The 18,684-nt window shown below is 45.6% G+C and overlaps 1 protein-coding gene across 4 annotated transcripts in view; it reads right to left on the bottom strand.

Annotated features, from left to right (window-relative positions):
- Positions 1-2,445: 2,445 nt before the first annotated feature.
- Positions 2,446-18,684, bottom strand: part of Znf592 (zinc finger protein 592) — a 53,249-nt gene continuing 37,010 nt past the window's right edge. For all 4 annotated transcript variants that reach the window (XM_021166475.1, XM_029479362.1, XM_029479364.1 and 1 more), the window contains exons 4-10: positions 17,597-17,775; positions 9,892-10,068; positions 9,454-9,613; positions 9,067-9,354; positions 8,744-8,856; positions 8,129-8,264; positions 2,446-6,259 (exon numbers count right to left, since the gene is read on the bottom strand). In XM_021166475.1, the coding sequence (XP_021022134.1) occupies positions 5,744-6,259; positions 8,129-8,264; positions 8,744-8,856; positions 9,067-9,354; positions 9,454-9,613; positions 9,892-10,068; positions 17,597-17,775 (1,569 nt within the window). In that variant the 3' untranslated portion in view covers positions 2,446-5,743. The remainder of the gene's footprint in view (positions 6,260-8,128; positions 8,265-8,743; positions 8,857-9,066; positions 9,355-9,453; positions 9,614-9,891; positions 10,069-17,596; positions 17,776-18,684) is intronic.

The following is an 18,684-nucleotide window of genomic DNA, read 5'->3' as shown; positions in this document are numbered from 1 at the left end:
CAAAAAAAAAAAAAAAATAAATAAAATAAAAAATAAAAATCATATCCAAAAGCTTCTTGAACAGTACCAGTCTAGGAAAGAACTGTGAGATCCCCTCAGGCAAAGCTTCTTAGATAGTAGCCTGTCTTTAACACTAGTACTCAGGAGGCAGAGGCTGGAAGATCTCTGAGTTCAAAGCCAGCCTGGTTTACAGAGTGGGCTCCACAAGAGCCAGGAACACAGACAGCCTTAGTCTCAACAGACACACACACACACACACACACACACAGAGCCATTTCTCTACTTTAGAGAATGGAGGCAAAGGTAGTGGAATGGGCTTGACTTTAGGTCTAGTGCATCAGGACAATGGCTATGTATGTGACGGCACTGTGACCCTTGAAGTTAGTGATATTACAGGTCTATAGTCACTTGAGCACTTAATGAGATGGCTCTCCTCTCAGTTGTAATTGGAATAAATGACTTTATCTTATTTCTATGACCCATTTCCCACACAGCCAATAACATGTATTGGTTTCTAGTATTCTTGCATGTAACAATTTAAAATTTAAAATTAAAAAATATATATATAGGGGCCTAGTGGCTTACACCTGTCATTTTGGTAGTTGGGAGCCTGAGGCAGATGGATCTCATGACTAAGGCCAGCCTGGACTATAGAATGAATTTTAGGCTAGCGTGTGCTAGAGACTAAAACTATCTTTATACACACACATTTTTTTTTAAGTTTTTTATTTTATTTTTGTTTTTAGACAGGGTTTCTCTGTGTAGCCCTGGCTGTTCTGGAACTCACTCTTTAGACCAGGCTATCTTAGAACTCAGAAATCCACCTGCCTCTGCCTCCCAAGTGCTGGGATCAAAGGCGTGCACCACCATGCCCTGCCTAGTATTTATTTTATTTATTTATTTATTTATTTATTTATTTATTTATTTATTTATTTATTTATAGACAGAGTCCCATGTATTCCAGGCTGGCGTCAAACTCACTATGCAACCCAGGCTGACTTGAAACTGGCCCTCCTGTATCTACCTCCAAGGACTGTAGATGTGTGTGTGCCATTCTTTCCCGCTTCATAAGAGCACATTTAAAGGCCATTGCACTATACAATGAACTAGTTCAAGGATGCTTCTGGATGCAGGTCCTTAAAGTGCTGAGATGACAGGATTTAAAGATGCCCGGGAATTATCAATAGGCAGAAAGCCCAATTTGAAAAGGCTCAACAAAAGGCAAAAGTAATAGAAAAGACCCCAGTATGTAAAAGCAAAAACCGGGATACAAATTGAAATATAAATAAATGTACTTGCAGGGAAAGAGCCTTTCCATTTTGTATAGATCTTAGCCAAAAAGAAAATTAATAAGTAAGAAAGAGAATCCTGTAAGAACTCTTGTCTTTGAGGCAGTCTTTCCTACTCGGGCATAAACATCAGTGGAATGAGTAGAAAGAATCAAGCCTGTTCAAGATACCCAAAGACACAAAGCCACCTCATCACCAGGAGACCAAGAGAACCTGAGGCCAATGACTGCCAAACAACAGGGACCAAGGAGTAGCGTTTCTGTGAGGGTTGGTTGGTTGTTTATGAGGACAGGGTTTCTCTGTGTAGCCCTGGTTGTCTTGAAACTAACTCTGTAGACCAGGCTGGCCTCCAAAGCTACCTGCCTCTGTTGGGATTAAAGGCGTGGCCACCACTGTCACCACCACCTGACTGAATTTCTGATTTTTAATTATTGGCTTTCTCCATTTTCTTACACTGCTACTGAGATCAGCCAAGAAAAATTACAAAGTCTGTGTGGTGGTGTATGCCTATATATAACCTTATTATTCAGGAAGCCGAGGCAGGATTTAGGACTAACCTGGGCTACAAGGTTATTTGTCTTAATAAAAGGAAACAAAAGACTGGGAGGCAGCTCAGTAATAGAGCACTTGTCTAGTACGCTCAATGCCCTAGGACATTCACCACTATGACCGTAATTATAATTATGTCATAAACTCAATTATGAATATACCAAAGGACTAGAAGGTGATGCAAAACTGTTAGCTGCCTTGCTGAGAGTGGGGTGTAAATACATGTTTCACATTTCTCTATTCCTGATCTGTCATTTTACAATAAAAAGGCATTTTAAACAGGGACCTGGAAAAAAAATGTTATTTGGGAGTCATTCTGTGCTCCGGGCTGAAGCGGCAGAGTGGGCAGAGTGTCGACGAAGGTGAGCGGCAGTCTTGGAGACGACAAAGGACATATTCTAGGATGTAGAAGATCTAATCTTGGTCAGGTCAGCTCGAGAGCTCTGTGGTTATATTACAAATTGTGTTCAGTGTGTTCATTCATGCACATTCATACTCTCAGCCATACACCTGGAGGCAAGAACCTGAAGCCTTTAAAGAGCTACACTGAGCCAACCTCTACAACACTATGTAAGTGGGAAAAAAGCAAGCTTCAGAACATGACGGATAGAATGCTACTGTTTGTATTAAAAATAGATATATAAATATACATATTTATAAACTCATAAATGCATAGAATTGCTCTGAAAGGATACACAAGGTAGAGATAACAATGAGGAACTCTGGCAAGGGCACTGGAAGCTGACCTCCACCAAGAACTTTACTTTTTATTGTATGTTCATTTGTACTGTTGAATGCCTTATGTTGTCAAATGTATATGTATCTATTTTTCCAACCCCCCCGCCCAAAAAAGTTTTTTAAATTACCTGGTGTTGAATGTACAATGGTATACAGGACAGAAGTTCCTCAGCCTAGGGCAAGGCAAAATGTGGGAATTCTAGGGTGGGCCACAACACAACCATTAAATTTTTAAAACCCAGACTGTTTACATAAGAGGCAAACTCTTTACAACAATTAGTCCACGGAAATTCAGCATATCATTTTACAGAGACAAAGCAGTTAGAGTAAATACTAGTCATTTGTCAAGCCTCAGGGTATCCAGATGGTAGCTTCTAGAGGGTAGCAGATCTAAGCTAGCTTGGTCAGGAGAGCATCCGCTGCAGGGAAAGTATCTGTTACAGCAAGCATCCTCAGATGACCAACAGTGCACTAAAACACTGTCCTGAGCAATCAGGAGACACTGACTCCTGGGAACCGTGTGTTCCCCAGACATTAATAACCTCTTCTAGAGAGTGCTCCAGAAATGATGGCTCTTCAGATGGAAAGTAAACCCCAGTGAGAGACGACATCGGGGACACTGCATGTGCAAACGCAGGGCCCTCCTTGGGGTGACAAGGCACTGGAGGATCTGACATTAAGGGGCACCCTGCCTTTTTTGGGAACTAGAAGGGTGGGCTTTGGATGGCTCCACACTGCTGACAGGCTGGCTGCAGCCAGAGCAGCCCTGTCACTAAGGCAGCACAGGTTTGACTCAGCACCGTCATCACAGGTAGCCCAATATGTCTGCCATTTAACCTAAGGCTGGTTTTTTGCCTCTGTAAAATAGAAGGGTAGCTGAGATCCTTGTGAGGATGAAGTGAAAGTCTCTGGTAAGAGTTAAACAAGATGCTGGACCTGAGGAGGGCTGGAAATGCGATCTTCATCATCACTGAATAATGGATAAGCAAACGGGCCCGTTCCTAACTGAACCCCACATCCAGTGAGATGAGCTCCACCTCACTGTGTCTGCAAGTACAGAAGCCCCTAGCCACATGGTAGCCTGGAACCTAGAGCGCGTGTGCACTCATAACCTCAGGAAAGTCTTGAGGGAGCTGGATGAGGATTCCTACTTCTGCTGAGAGAGGAGCCCATGAGGATGAGGGGTGCTAGGGACTGGCTGAGGGCAGCACAGGTTTCCCACAGCAGGTCCCATTCTACTACTCCAAGAGGCTGGATCTGATATGAGGACAGTGGCTCCACCCTTAGTTTCTCCACCTTCTTTGTTCTAGCTCCCATGGTTTCTGAGTGGGAAGAAATGCAGCCATACAGCTCAAAGCCCTCCTTAAGAACCTGTTCTCATGACTGATCTGGGGTACAGTGTTGGGTAATCTCCCACACGGGGGAGATTAGCATGAGGTGAAGGACTGACGGGATCTGAAGAGAAAGCAGGGTATGTGAAGGAACTGGGAAAGGGGCAGTGGCTGGCTTGGGACCTGCTCAGTAGGGCTTGTTTCCCTTCACTGTCAGCTGGGGAAGCAGGGAAGTTGAGGCCTTGCCAGAAAGAATGCTCATTAAAATGGTGTGTACAGCAGAGCCTCTCTGGAACCGAGGCAAGCACTAACTTTTCCCACTGCCACTAGCTTTTCACTAAAAATTTGGCATTTGATAGAGCAAGAAAAAAAAAAAAAGTCTTCAATTGTGAAAAGGTCATGCATATTTATCCAACTTGATTCCTAATTGGTATTCATGCCTCCCTTGAAAGATCAAGCCTAGGAACTCAGCCAGCACCCTTTCCCTGTGCTACAGGACCTAGCCCGGGCCTGTTGGGTCCAAGAACACCTTCCCACAACTTGTCCCAGTCTCATCTAATCCCAATTCTACCAAGTCTGGATTTGCTATGGCAATAGCAGTCTCTGAATGTTGTATGAATGTCACAGAATTCCTTCTCTTCGTTCCTCACCAAGAATCTCTTGGGTTGAAAACCCTTTGATGGAAAGATGCCCAGAGAATATCAATAGACCTTAAGGCTAATGCTGCCAGGCCAGTCCTTGGAGGTGGCTCTTGACCAGTACTGACACCCCACCACCACCCTGCTCCTTTAGAACTCTCCAGAGAACCAAGATGTATAGGACTCCTGCTTTCCCAAGCACAAGCCCCAGAACCTAGAGTTCCCATGGGCAGCAGGAAATGCTGTTTTGCTTCAGATGGGGCAGTCAGGGCTGTCTGGGAAGAGTCTCAGGTGGAACAGGGAAGGACTAGCTCACCAGAAGAGGAATACAAGAGCCTACCTGCATGGTAAGATTTTTTTTTTATTGAAATATAGTCTGAGCAACAAGAGTGTAGCCGAGAGGAGGAGCTGGCCTTCCTGAGGCAGCAGCAGCTCTAATGGCACAGGAACAAAAATACAAATACCCCAATATCTGTGTGCCACACACCCCACCTGTCAGGGATTGCAAGGCAGCAGCAGAAGGAAAACCCACCACAGCCCCAAAGAGGATCTGGCTCTTGGCACCTGCCTGCCTTGGCCATACTTCGTGCGTCTCTCAGGTCGAAACAGGAGTGTACTGCCATTTTTCCCACCCACAGAGACATGATCAGAGTGACAGGTGAAGTCCTCAGGATGTTTCTGGGGAAAAGAATCAGAGAAAGAAGACAGGAAGGAAAGGGTGAACAAGGGACCTCACCAAGCCAAGCTGGGCAGAGTTCCCAGAGAAATGGCCAGCACCCTTCATTTCCCTCCTTCTTGGGCTCTGAAGGCAGGAAGGAGAGCTCTGTGGTGTCTCCCGATGAACACTGCAGGTAGGAAGCCCAGAGCACAGCTACTGAGGGGTTGCACACTGAGCTGACAGACAGCACTGGGGCTGCACTACCCAAGTAGCCTGGGGCTGGAAGGACATGGATGAGAATTGGGGTATCAATAAGCAGCATTAAGCCATAAATAACAGAAGCAAATTCAGAGCTGTGAAGAATTCTGGGTGACCCCACATTTTGGGGAGCTGGGAGACATCCAGAACCCACAGCTCAGAATAGACACTGCTCCAGAGCACAGTGGCCACACAAACACCGCGACAGAGCTTTTTATTTCCCACGGTCTGCACAGCAGCTGGAGGGTACCACAGCCCGACTGATGGCTACAAAGCCTCTGGTCACACCTGAGGAGATAGTGCATGGCTGTTCTGGTCCTGAGAGGCCTGTGGTTGATTCTGAGGGTCTTGGGCACTGTCTTCATCCAGAGCCAGACCTTGCTGACCTCCTAGGTCAGCAACCAAAGGCTCACTGGCACATTCTTCCAGTCCATTCTCTTTCGTCTCCACGGCTACCTCCTCTCCAGAGCATGCCTCTGAGTCTGGGGCTTCCACCTTCACCTCCACAATGTCTTCTCCCCCTTCTTCCTGGTCTCTCACTTTGTGGACTATGAACAGGTGGCGGTTGAGGGAGCTGGTAGACGTGTAGCACAAGCCACAGAGAAGACACTGGGCTGTGGAGCTGTCCACCTGGTGCTGAGGTATGTGGCTCTGGAACTCAAGTTCCGAGTCTGTGGCGAAGGTGCACTTTGCACACTGAAACAGGGACTTGTGCCTTTTGGTGGAGGAAACAGTCGCACCATTGCTAGTGCCTGGAGCGTCTGCCATTCTGCTGACAGGTCTTTTCAGATGGTTCACCTGGAAGACAAGTGTGAGCAGAGATGAAGCCAAGCTCACATGCACTTTCTGCTCATCAAGTGCCAGGAACTCAGGTGGAGGTCGGAAGACAACTTTCGGGGAGTCATTTTTCTCCCTCCTCTGTGGGTTCTAGGGACAGAAGTATTCATTTTCTTTCATGTGTAAGTGTTTTACCTGCGTGTATGCATGTATACCATGTGCATGCTTGGTGCCTGAGAAGGTCAGAAGAGAGTACTGAATTCTCTAGAACTGCACTTGTGGGTAGTTCTGAACCACCATGTGGGTGCTAGGAATCTAATCGGGTCCTCTCAGTTACAGGACAAGTTCTTAACTGCTGGGCACTTCTCCAGCCCCAGACCTTTCCTTTCAGTGTTCCATACTCATGCTTAGCAGAAAGGTAAAAGGAGTCTCCCCTAGCCCACTTCTCAGGCGTGTTCATCACAGAATGGATCACCTGCTACGCTTAGTCTTTGTCAGCTGGGTCACCTGGGTAGAGGGAAAATGCCTCCTTTAGGCTGACCTACAGATAAGTCTGCAGGGCGTTTTCTTAGACTGACCTTAGATTAGATCTCATTAGACTTGACATGGAAGGTCTCAGCTCACTGTGGGTGGTGTCACCCCTGTGCAGGTGTTCTGAACTATCTAAGAAAGCAAGCTTAGCAAGCTCCAGAGAGCCAGCCAGTAAGCAGTGCTCCTCAGGTTCCTGCCTTCACTTTTGGCCCTGATCGCCTCCATGATGGACTATAAACTGTAAACTGCAATAAAGTCTCTCCTCGCCAAATGGTTTTTGCCCAAAGTCTTTATCACACCAATCAGAGAATAAACTAGGAATCCCGGGTTTTATAATTCCTCCAAGAAACATCTCATGCATGCTTAGCTACAAGAAGGCGGCTGTGAGCTGACTGCACGTCATTGCATCTGTGCACTTCTCTCATCCTACACTCACACTTGATAACGTGCTGGAACCCATCGCCATGTGAGCAAACACAGAGGCTTTTTTCTTCCCCTGGCAGCAGCAGCACACTGACCTATTGTAGGCTGACAGTGTCCTCCAGCAGATACCCAAGTTTCCTCTTTGTCACTGAACACACCGCAATGCCTAATGCCCAAAGCTCTCTAATCGAAAAGTCCTAGGGCAGAACTGCTGTGTCGAAGGGCATGCCTGTTCTCATGTATTGGTGCTGACAAAAAAGAAAAAAAAAGAAAGAAAGAAAGAAAGAAAGAAAGAAAGAAAGAAAGAAAGAAAGAAAGCAGCTGACATTCTACCTACTCTGTGTGCAAAGGCTTCTACTAGCTAGCACCATTTCCTGAATAGCCAAAAAGTTAAGACAGCCCATGGCCTCCAGGTAGCTCTGACCTCCTGAGTCCTCCTCAGAGCACTTGGCTCTGTGCCATGATGGGGGGAGGATCTGCAGCACAGGGCACCAGGCTGCTCTAGAAGCTGACTGGAGTCAGGAAAGGAGCATGCAACAGGAATGAGGAAGAAAGCAATGACTGGCCAGCTAGCCAGCAGAGAGGGGTCGAGACTGGATTCTTTCCACAACTCCTGCCACAGAGAAGTAATAATCCTTCCTTGACAGGGCAGCTCTGCCTGCTGCCTGCCGCCTGCCTGCCTGCCTCAGTGGATTTTAAGGAAACAGAAGTCAGGTTACAGCAGCAAAAGACTGATGGATTTTCCTATAGATCTTTGCTTGTTTCCTTCTTATGCTCAGGGCCCTAATGGGACACACAAAAACTAGTGACTACATTAGGTGTTACTCTGCTTGCTCCATGGTCACAACCACTACTGGGCTCTGGAAGCCCTTCTAATGCCTTTCCAGTCCCAGGCCTCCCTGGGCAACCAGTTCACAGCAGTGATTCCACACTCACCTGAGGGGAAGGTCCACCTGGATGTCTGACTTTGGACGTCTGGCTCAAATCAGGGTTTCTGATACCGTGCATAAGGCTAATGTGGCTCTCCAGGAGGGAGGGCCGAGGAAAGCTGGGGCTATCCTCGGTGCAGTACCTGCAAGAGCATGTTTGAAGAGGTAGTGAAACCCCAGGTTCCCCAAGTCTTCCTCACAAATACCAGGACTGATAGCTACATGAGCAGATAGACCTGCTAATCAAACCAGCAAAGATGGATAAGGGAGCAGATACCAGCAGGTCAGAAAGCTTGTACACTTGACACTAGGCCCTCATCCTAACACAATCCAGAGGGCCCAGTGCTAGGCCAGTGGTCAGTAAGGCCAGAGCACTGTCATGTGTCACCATCTCTACTCTCAGACATTAGGCCCCAGTGAGAAAATCCAGGGCTGGAAATTAAGAGGAGAGAATCAAGAGCTGCCAGGCCTGGAAGCAGGCTCCTGGTTTGCCTGACTTCTCACTTAGCTGGTGTTTCCTCTTGCTTTAGGCCCCTGATCTCATAGCACAGAAGAGCCCCGATGATGCCACAGGCAAAGCTTTCGGAACTTCAGGCTTTTCCCCTCCCCTTTCCAGACTCACCCACAAGTGTAGACCTTCTTTACTGTGTCATGGTTGTTGCGAATGTGTTTGCGCAGGCTGCTAGGGTTGTGAAAGGACTGTTCACACTGCCGGCATGGGTACCGCTTCAGCATCTAAGGGAAGAAAAACCAAGCCCCAAAGCATCAGAATGCTAAGTTTGTTCTGGAGGCTATGGTCAGAGAGAACACCCCCAAGACCTTAACTTAAGTAAGATCTATAGTAGCCAGCCTGTCCACCGCATCAGGAACCCGAGAGGCTAGCCACATAAGAGGGTCCTAGCCCAAGAATCCCAGCGCTACACAGTGGCATGTGGCCACACTTACCCGACCGTGGCTCTTTTTCATGTGAGACACATAGCTCTCTCGATCAGGAACCCACTCTTGGCACTCCTGACAGGTCCAACCAGTGCTCCTCATCCGGGGCCTTGCTTCAGCCCTGCGGTGAGCTTCTGGCCGGCCCCAACGGCCAGCAGTCAGGGAGCTGCCTCTAGCGGCTACATTTGTAGCTGGAGGATCGGCAGGAGCTCGAGAGCCAGGGCGGTTAGAAGACGTGTCTGTTGAAGACTGGAGGCTCGACAGCTCCTCCACGTTCCGGGGAACACCATGGGTGTTCTGGGGATTGGGAGAGAGATTACTGACGAGGCAAGGGAAAGGATGCCCAGAGTTACACCCCTGGCCCGAGGCACATCACTTCTTCCCAAAGTACCTCACCTTGACATGCTGCATTAACTCTGGCTTCTGCAGAAACAGCAGTGGGCACTCAGGGCACTTGAAAACACCTGCCTGTGTCTTGCTGACATTCTGGTAAAAATGTTGTTGAATGTGCCTCTTCTTATTGAAGACCATTTCACAGGAGCACTTATAAATTAGCCTGACAAAACAAGCCCCGGAAGTGTGAGGCAACCAGGGCTCTGCTGGCAGAGTCAAACAGCCCCTCTCCCCTGTCTCTGCTCTCTCTGAACCAGAGTGAGGTTTGAGGAGCCACTAGCCTGAGCCAGTGTTCATCTTTTCCTGCCTTGGGATGTCCTCAGGAGACTCCACACATCTCTCCATAGCATCAGCTCCCCAGCCCATCCTTGTACCACCCTTACAGCATCCAGGCCACCCTCTCTGCCCCACAGGACCTACTGGTCCTGCAGCTGCACTCACTGGGAGGGTTTGTGGGGCTGGGTGGGGTGCTGGGTGGTACTGTGGTCCATCGTACTACTGGCAGTCTTGAAGGCCATGGGGCAGAATGCACATTTGTGGAAAACCTGGCAGTGTCGCTCCTGGATGTGGCTTTTCAGCAAGGCCAAAGTCAGGTGGATGACACCACAGTGAATGCACCTGGACAACAAAAATGGGGGTGCGTTAAGACTCAAGCTGAAGAGGGATGGCAGGCAAGAAGAGAGTCACCTCAGGGTTCTTCTCCCTCATTCCAGCCTATAGGTTGCAGCCTCTGCACAGACATCCTAACATTGTGTTTGCTACTATCTGCACAAAGCCAAGGCACAAGACTCCTTGAGCCCAAGGGCACACCTGGCAGAGAAGGAAAGATAACAACCCTCAGCCCTCCCCAGATTGGCCACCCTATGAACCAAAACTCTGTGCGGAGGAGAATGCTATCTATCAACTGGAAGGGTGACAATACAGAAGTACAAGGAGGGATTTCAAAGGGAAGTTGTAGAAAGCCGTTCCCTTTCCGTGGGCTACCACTAAGAAATTAGGGGTGGCTCACTAATTAGTGCACAACAGGGGTGTGACACCCACCGCAGTGCCTATTGCATTCAGTCAACCTCAAGAGACCAGGAAGTGCTCTCAACAGCAGTGGGAACTGCTGTGAGCGAGAACTGCTCTGTAGCTGCAATGTAATGACAGTTGGGTCTGCATACAAATGGGCTCCTCTATACAGGTATGGGGTGGGGGTATTTATTTATCCATTTATTTATTCATTCATTCATTTACTCATTCATTCATTCATTTATTTATTTAGTGTTTTTTGAGCAGGGTTTCTCCATATAGCTCTAGATGTAGAAGCTGTTAAATTTTAAATTAATAAAATTATATTACAAATTCAGTTCCATGCCAGCAAGAGGACTCAGCACGTCTGGGTTCTTGCTGCCAACTCTTGACCTGAGTTCGATTTTCAGAACTCAAATGGCAGGAAACTACCAACTCCCAAAAGTTGTGCACAGGGCTTCAGACACACACCATGCATGCAGGCACATAGACACAAAGTAAAATCAGTGTCTGACACAGGGAAGTATCTCCATCCTATAGCCACACTTTAAAACAGAAAGAAGACAGTCTTATAATTTTATGTTGTGAAAATATACATTTTTAAAAAGAAATACATATATTATTCAACTTTTTCTATTATCAGCAATAAGAAAACAAATACTACTTAAATAGTGTATCCTTGCTTTCTTATGACATCATTAACCACATTCCATTTTTTTTAAAGGACAGATTGTTTTAAAATTCTAAAACATCTGTGGAAGAGAGGGCGGAAAGATTGGACCATGGCTCGAGAGTGCTTCAGAGCTTGGGCTGCTTTCCTGAGGACTGGGTTTGATCCCCAGCCCCCACCCACGTGATGGCAAACCACCATCCAGAGCACCCTCCCCGGTCTCTGTGGATACCAGGCATACACATGGTTCATAAACATACATGCAGACAAACACCATGATAAACAAAGTTTAAAAATAATAAAACTAAATCTTAAAAGAGAGAATCTAAGATTTGAAAAGTAGGGAAGGGGGCTATGAAATGCCATCTTCTGAGCAAGACACAGCCACTGCCATCAAGAACTCACAGCATCAGACATTGACAGTTGGGTCTGCATACAAATGGGCTCCTCTATACAGGTATGGGGTGGGGCATGTCCCTCATTGCTGAACTATTTGTTACTAAGAAATTCAGGGTGACAGGAAGTCATTGCCTTCAGCCGGGTTCTGGTGATTTTACCAGACAGAATCAATGGACAGTTAGTTCTACTCCAATGCTCACACAGATGACCCTGGTTAAACTAAATAGGTCATAGGGTGAAACCAAGTCATGTGAATCTGGAAAAGATATGTGGAAGGATGGGGTATAGAGGCTGATAGAAACAGAAGGAAAAGCCAGGTGGTAATGATGCACACCTTTAGTCCTAACACTTAGGCAGAGGCAGGCAGATCTCTGAGTTTGAGGCCAGCCTCGTTTACAGAGTGAGTTTCAGAAAGAAAAGAAAAGAAAAGAAAAGAAAAGAAAAGAAAAGAAAAGAAAAGAAAAGAAAAAAAAATGAGAGAGAAATTCGAGGAAAGGGAGGATTAATTAAAACACATATGTACACATATGAAATTATCAAAAAGAATAAAATAATCAAAATTTCAATTTCTTAAAACAGATATATATAGATTGACATAAAATGTAATTATATGATACATATATACAATTTTTTTAGCATTGTCCTTTTTAAAAAACCAGAAAGAATAAGAATACAAACTAATACTATAAACCTGTAGCAGCATTCAATAAAATGGAGCATAGTTATCTGTTTACAAATTGTTAAATAGCATTGCAGCAAAAGACTGGGGAGAAATATCTACAAAGCACGTATCTAACAAGACACTTAGTAACAAATGTTGGCAAAGACAGGTAAAAACTTCACACTCCCAGTTAGGAATTAAAATGGTACAGTTGCTTTGGAAAATAGTCTGTCAGGCCTCATAGAGTTAAGCAGAGTTAAGATTTGGCATTTGTATTTACTCCTATGTGTTCACTTAAAAAATAGGACACAGCCAGCCAGGCGTGTAGCTCTCAGAAACCTAAGGTGAAAGCAAGCGTGTAAGCTTGCAGCTGGGAACCCCTCTGTGCCGTTGGGACTCTAGAACTGACAACTCACAGACGGACTGAGAGGCTTCTCTGGGGGAAGAGTACTTGACTAGCACTTGGGGCCTTGGGTTCAAGCTGTAGAATTTAGGGGGGAAAAGATTAAAATAAAGTATCTTGGCACCGAGCGTGGTTGCACACACCTTTAGTCCCAGCATTTGAGAGGCAGTCAGTCAGACGCAGGCAGATCTTTTTTAGTTTAAGACTTGCTATGGTCCACATAGCAAGTTTCAGGCCAGCCAGAGCCATATAACAAAATCCTGTCTCAAAACAACAAAAACCCAAGATGTAGGAAAACAAAAACAAAAAACAAAAAAACAAACGACACAAACGGCACGGCTCCCTAAATGTTTTGCTATTGAATGAGTTGCTATTAGATTGGACTTGATCTTAGAATTGGCTGTAGGAACTCAAGTCAACGTTTAGAAGGTTCTGGAATCTTTTTATTTTGCTTTAAAAAATGGATTTCTATGTTGTTATTGTTTGTTTGTTCACTTGATTGTTTTTTTTTTGAGACAGGGTTTCTGTGTAACCCCAGCCATCCTGGGATTCACTATGTAGACCAGGCTGGCCTGGAACTGCCAGAGATCCACTTGTCTCTGCCTCCTGAGTGATGGGATTAAAGGTGTGTGCTACTACCACCCAGCAAGGATTTTATTTTTAATTATGTATCTATGTGTATATGTCTGTGTATGGATTTGTTCATGTAAGTTCAATGTCCATAGAGGCCAGAAGAGGGAGCTGGCTCTCCAGAAGCTAAAGTCAGATATAGGCGGTTGTTAGTTATCCAATATGAACTCTCCCTCTGCAAGAGGGGCTTGTGCCCTTACCTGCTGAGCCGTCTCAGAGGGCCACGATTCAGTTCCCAAGACCACATGGTAGAACTGATGCCTGCAAGTTGTTTTCCACAGGCACACTGGCATGTACTCTCCCTCACAAATAAATCAATTACTATTTTTAATCCAAAACACTGATGAGTGTGGGGCAACGGGCTATGCACAGAGCGCCTGGTTTCCTGTCGAGGTTTGATCTTGAACCCTGGGAGAACCCGATGGGTGGAATTCCCACCTACATGGGACTGTAGGCGTTCAACCATGTCACCTGGACATGGTTTGACCATGGCTCCTGTCGAAGTTACCACTCCCACAGCCACCACAGGAGAGGCGCAGCTATTAGCCATGTAGGAACAGCACCAAGCCTTCCCACATGCAAATAAGGTTTTCCCCAAACTCTCAGTCCAAGCCAATGAGAGAAGTACCTGCTGTCAAACCCTGAATCACCCCCAGAACTGTATATAAATCCATCCAGGGAATTAAAGGTACTCGAGAACTACTCCATCATGAGTGTTTTGTTCCAAGAGCTGTATGTAACACTTGGGAAGAGACCTCCTCTCCCAAAGAGCTACCTGAGGTCGCAGCGCACTTTTCACTGGATCATCGGCTTTTCATCAGCCCAGCCGACCCGACTCAGTTCAGAGTGTCTCGGAGTTACCAAGCGACCTGGCTGCACTCACTTCCCTTCACTGGAACCCTCACACCCAGCCTGGACAGAGATCTCCGTGGAAAACCTCTGGTACCCAGGCCCACAGATGAGCCAGATTATATACTCTTGTTGCAAGCTCTTCTGTAGCTTTTCACTGCCCTGACTAAAGTCTACAAGTTTGTCAGGAGACATAAGGTGTTGCCTGGCCTGACCCTGCCAGCTCCCCAGCTCATTTCTCGCCATCCTCCAGGTCACAGTCACATGCCTTTTCCATCCACCTGCTTATCACCCTGGTTATCCCTTTTGTGTTTGCTGTCTCCCTATCTCTACTTTGCCATATATACTCTTCCTTATCCTTCTGCTTGGAAACCTCATAATATCCCTGTGGTGGTTTGAATGAGACTGGCTCCCACAGGCTCATGTTTGAAATGTTTGGTCCCCAGTTAGTAGAACTGTTTGGGAAGGATTAGGTGGTATGACCTTGTTGGAATAGGTCTGGCCTTGTTAGATATGTGTCACCAGGGGTGAGGTTTTTAAAAGCCTAAGCCAGGCCCAGTCCATCTCTCTGCCTGCCTGCCTGTTGCCTTGCTCCCTGCCACGATGTCTCACCCTCTGAAACTGTAAGCAAACCTTCAATGAAATGTTTCTGCTATATGTTAACCTGGTCATGGTGTTTCATCACAGCAACACAACACTAACTAGGACAATCTTTCAGAAAATCTCCTGACCATTTCATTCTGAGTTATTGTGAGAGAGAGAGAGAGAACAAGCGCATTGAACCCCTGTAGCTGAAGTTACAGGCAGTTGTAATATGAATACAGAGATACAGGGAATGGAACCCAGGTTCTCTGTAAGAGCAATCAGTGCACTGAACCACTGAGCTATCTCTCTAGCCCCTAACCTTGAACTTGTTTGTGTGTGTGTGTGTGTGTGTGTGTGTGTGTGTGTGCGCACAGCCGCGTGTAAAATCCTGGCTGTCCTAGAACTCATTCTGTATACAGGCTGTCTCCAACTCTGCCTGCTTCTATCTCATGGGAATTAAAGGTGTGCACCACAACTGCCCAGCTTTGAACTTATTTTTGTAAAGTTTATTTTTATTTTGTCTGTAAGGGGGTTTTGTCAGTGTATATGACTGTATGCCATGTGTTTCCAGTACTTGTGGAAGCCAGAAGAGGGCATCAATTCCTTGAGAGTAGAATAGAGTTGCATATAGCTGCTAGCTGCACTGTGAGCAGAGAACTGAACCCAGGTCCTCTGGAAGACCTGCAAGAGTTCTTAACTGCTGCTCTGTTCCTCCAGCTCCTGGCCTTCAGGTCCTCTTAGTCTCCATGCTTCTAGTCCCTGGAATCTGAGATTATAATCAAGTGCCTCCAATGCTCCACTCCAAAAATATATATACTTTTAAAAAACCAAACTGACAAGCTGGGCATGAGAGTACCACTTGTAATCCCAGCATTTGTCTAAGGCAAGGTGACTGTGAATTTGAAGCTAGCTTGAGTAACAGAGGTCCAGGCCAACACAATGGACTACCCACAGAAACCTTGCCTCAAAAAAAAAAGCCAAGTGTGGTTGCACATGCACATAGTGTACACGTATGTGTATATATGTGTATGCATGTGAATGTGTGTTCATGTGTACACTTACTCAGGAAGCAAAGTTAAGAGGAATGCAATTGTAGGTCAGCCAGGCCAACAGAATAAGAGAGGCAAAAAGAAAAAAACAAACAAAGAAAAAAGCCAAGGAGGGAGTTAGATAAATTGACAAAATGACTAAATATAAACAAAATGACTAAATAGTCTCTTCCCCTTCAAGGCTATTTACTCTAATATTTAATTTTATTTTTGCATTTTTAGGGTTTTCTTTTTTTTTGTTTGTTTGTTTTTTGTTTGTTTTGTTTTGTTTTTTTGTTTTGAGGGTTTTCTAAACTTATTTTTTATATATGTAGGTAGTAAGTATATACACACTTAGATATGTGGATGCAGACCTATGTACAGCTGTATGTAGAGACCTGAGGTTGATACTGGGCATCTTCCTCTAACAGACTTCACTTTATTCACTGAACCCAGAGTATGCCAATACCACGACTCTAGCTAGGATGCTTGCCCTGGGTATCTGCTGTCGCTGCTCCTTACACTAGGGTTACAGGTGACTACTACAGCTAGGCCTGCCTGGCTTTTGTATGGGTTCTGGGGTCTAAAGCCAGTCCTCATGCTTGCCCGGCACGTACTTTATCTACCCAGCCATGGTTTAGTAGAAATGGCCTCCTGTGGTATGGGCTCCCCTTGAATTTGCTAAGTATCCAAGGATGACCACAGCACCTGATCCTCCTGCCTCTACCTCACAAATTCCAGGATTAGAAGATTGTGCCACTACTCTTGGTTTAATATTTAACCTTTTTTCTCCTTTGGTTTTTTGAAACACGGTTTCTCTATGTAATCTTGGCTGTCCCAGAGCTCATTTTGTAGACCAGGCTAGCCTTGAACTCAGAGATCCGAGTACTTCTGCCTTGAGCTCTGGTATTAAAGGCATAGGCTACCATGCCTGGCTATAATATTTAACTTCTAAAAAACTAGTTTTCCCTCTTGTGCCCTTCCTCTCCTCTATAAAGCAGAAATGTCTATCCACACACCAGCCAGCATTGCTTTCATTTGTTTTTTGAGGCAAGGTCTCTGGTAGCCCAGGCTGGCCTTGAACTCCTGATCTTATCTCTACCTCCTATTATGGTGTTAGAAATCAAATCTAGAACCTTTAAGCATGCTAGGCAAACACTCTAACAACTCAACTACATCTCATGCCCACTAGCCAACACACTTGTCCTATTTGGCTGTGTGTGTGTGTGTCTGTGTGTGTGTGTGTGTGTGTCAGTATGAAGGTGTGCATGTGTCACGGTGTGATCATGTAAAAGTTTGAGTGCAGAGGCTGGAAAGCAACCTCAGGTGTCAGTCCTTGCTTTCTACCTTGAGATAGGGTCTCTTTGTGGTTCACTGTTGTATATACCAAGCTATCTTGCTACAAGCATCCAGGGTTTCTCCTACCCCCACCCATCTCACCACAAAAGCATTGAAATTACAAACACATGCTACTATGTACAATTTTACAGAGGTCTTGGAATTTGAACTTAGGTCCTCACTTGTATGACAAATGTTTTATCCAGTAACCCATCTTCCCATTGCCCTACTGGGTCCTTCTAAAAGAAAAATTAACGGCATTTATTGATTGATTGATTGTGTGTATTTGTATATGCATTAGTACATGTGCTATGACGTGGGTGTACAAGTCAGAAAAACTACCCACAGAAGTTGTTTCTCCCCTTACAGCATGTGAGTAAAGTGTATCAGCAGGCTCATCAGTGGGTAACACTCAGCCATCTCACCAGCAACCTCCCTCCTCTGCCCCCGCCCTTTCCCTTCTCGCCCCCAATTGGGTTCTTAAAACCAAACCTCAGTATGAAACAAGTTTCAACCTAGAAAATGGACCTGCCATTGGGCAATACCAGGACAGTAAGCCAGGTAGCACCTACCTGTAGCCCACTTTTCGGGCATAGTGCAGGCAATTCTCCTTTACATGAGTCTGGAAGTAAGCAGAGCGACAGAGGACACCGCACTCTGGGCAGCAGTAGGGGGACTTGTGTGCATGGATCCGCTGGTGTGCACAGAAACTGCACTGGTTGGGCAGCAGCATCTGGCATACCTGACAAGTCTAGGAAAGAAGACCAAGAAAGCAAATGACACAGGTGGAATGGGATGACAGCCAGGCAGTTAATGCCTAGAACCTGGGAGGAGGAGGCACAAGGATTGCTACAAATCCCAGGACAGTCTTTGTTACACACTGAGTGATACCCAGTTTCAACAAAACCAAAACAATAACAAGGAGAAAGGAAGAAAGTAAACCAATGTAGTATGTGATTTATGTAAATAGCCCCAAATAGGCTACGGCTCAGACTCAGGCCGGAGGCATAGCTCAGAGGTAGAGAGCGTGCCTTGCATGCCTGAGGTTCTACACTAGAAGCACTGCACTATAAACACAAACAAACAAAAATCAAACAAGCTAGCCAAAAAATAAGGCAAACATGGTGGCACATATCTCTGACCTTAGTGATTGGCAGAAGGTCATGAGTTTGAGTCCAGTCTGTGTTACTTAGAGAAACACAGGTGTTTGTTTCTTAAAAAGTTAGGTATAGCAGGGCATACCTGTATTCCTAGCACCTGGGAGGTAGAAGCAAGATGATCAGGAATTCAAGGCCAGCCTTGGCTACAGAGTGAATTAGAGACTAGCCAGAGCTACATGAGACATTGCTTCAAAATAAAGATAAACAATAAAAATAAGAGGCCCATGTAAGACTTTTTAATGTAATTAGGAAAGCTTAAATATAGATTTGTATGGGCAATATTAAAGAATGTCATTAATTTTACTAGTTGTGATGACAGCATAGTTAAGTAAAAGCTTAAGAACAAGAAGATACACTCTACCATGTAAAGGCATAATGGTCCATGCCTTTAATCCTAGCACTTGGGAGGCAGAGGGAAGGTGGATGTCTGAGTTCAAGGCCAGCCTGGTCTGTGAGAACTGTGAGAGGCCCTGTATCAAAAAAAAAAAAAAAAAAAAAAA

The sequence above is a fragment of the Mus caroli genome, chromosome 7 (genome assembly GCF_900094665.2).
Source record: "Mus caroli chromosome 7, CAROLI_EIJ_v1.1, whole genome shotgun sequence".
Classification (NCBI taxonomy): Eukaryota; Metazoa; Chordata; class Mammalia; order Rodentia; family Muridae; genus Mus; species Mus caroli.
Note: the sequence above shows the minus strand (reverse complement) of the source record. Positions and strands in the feature narration are given on the sequence as shown.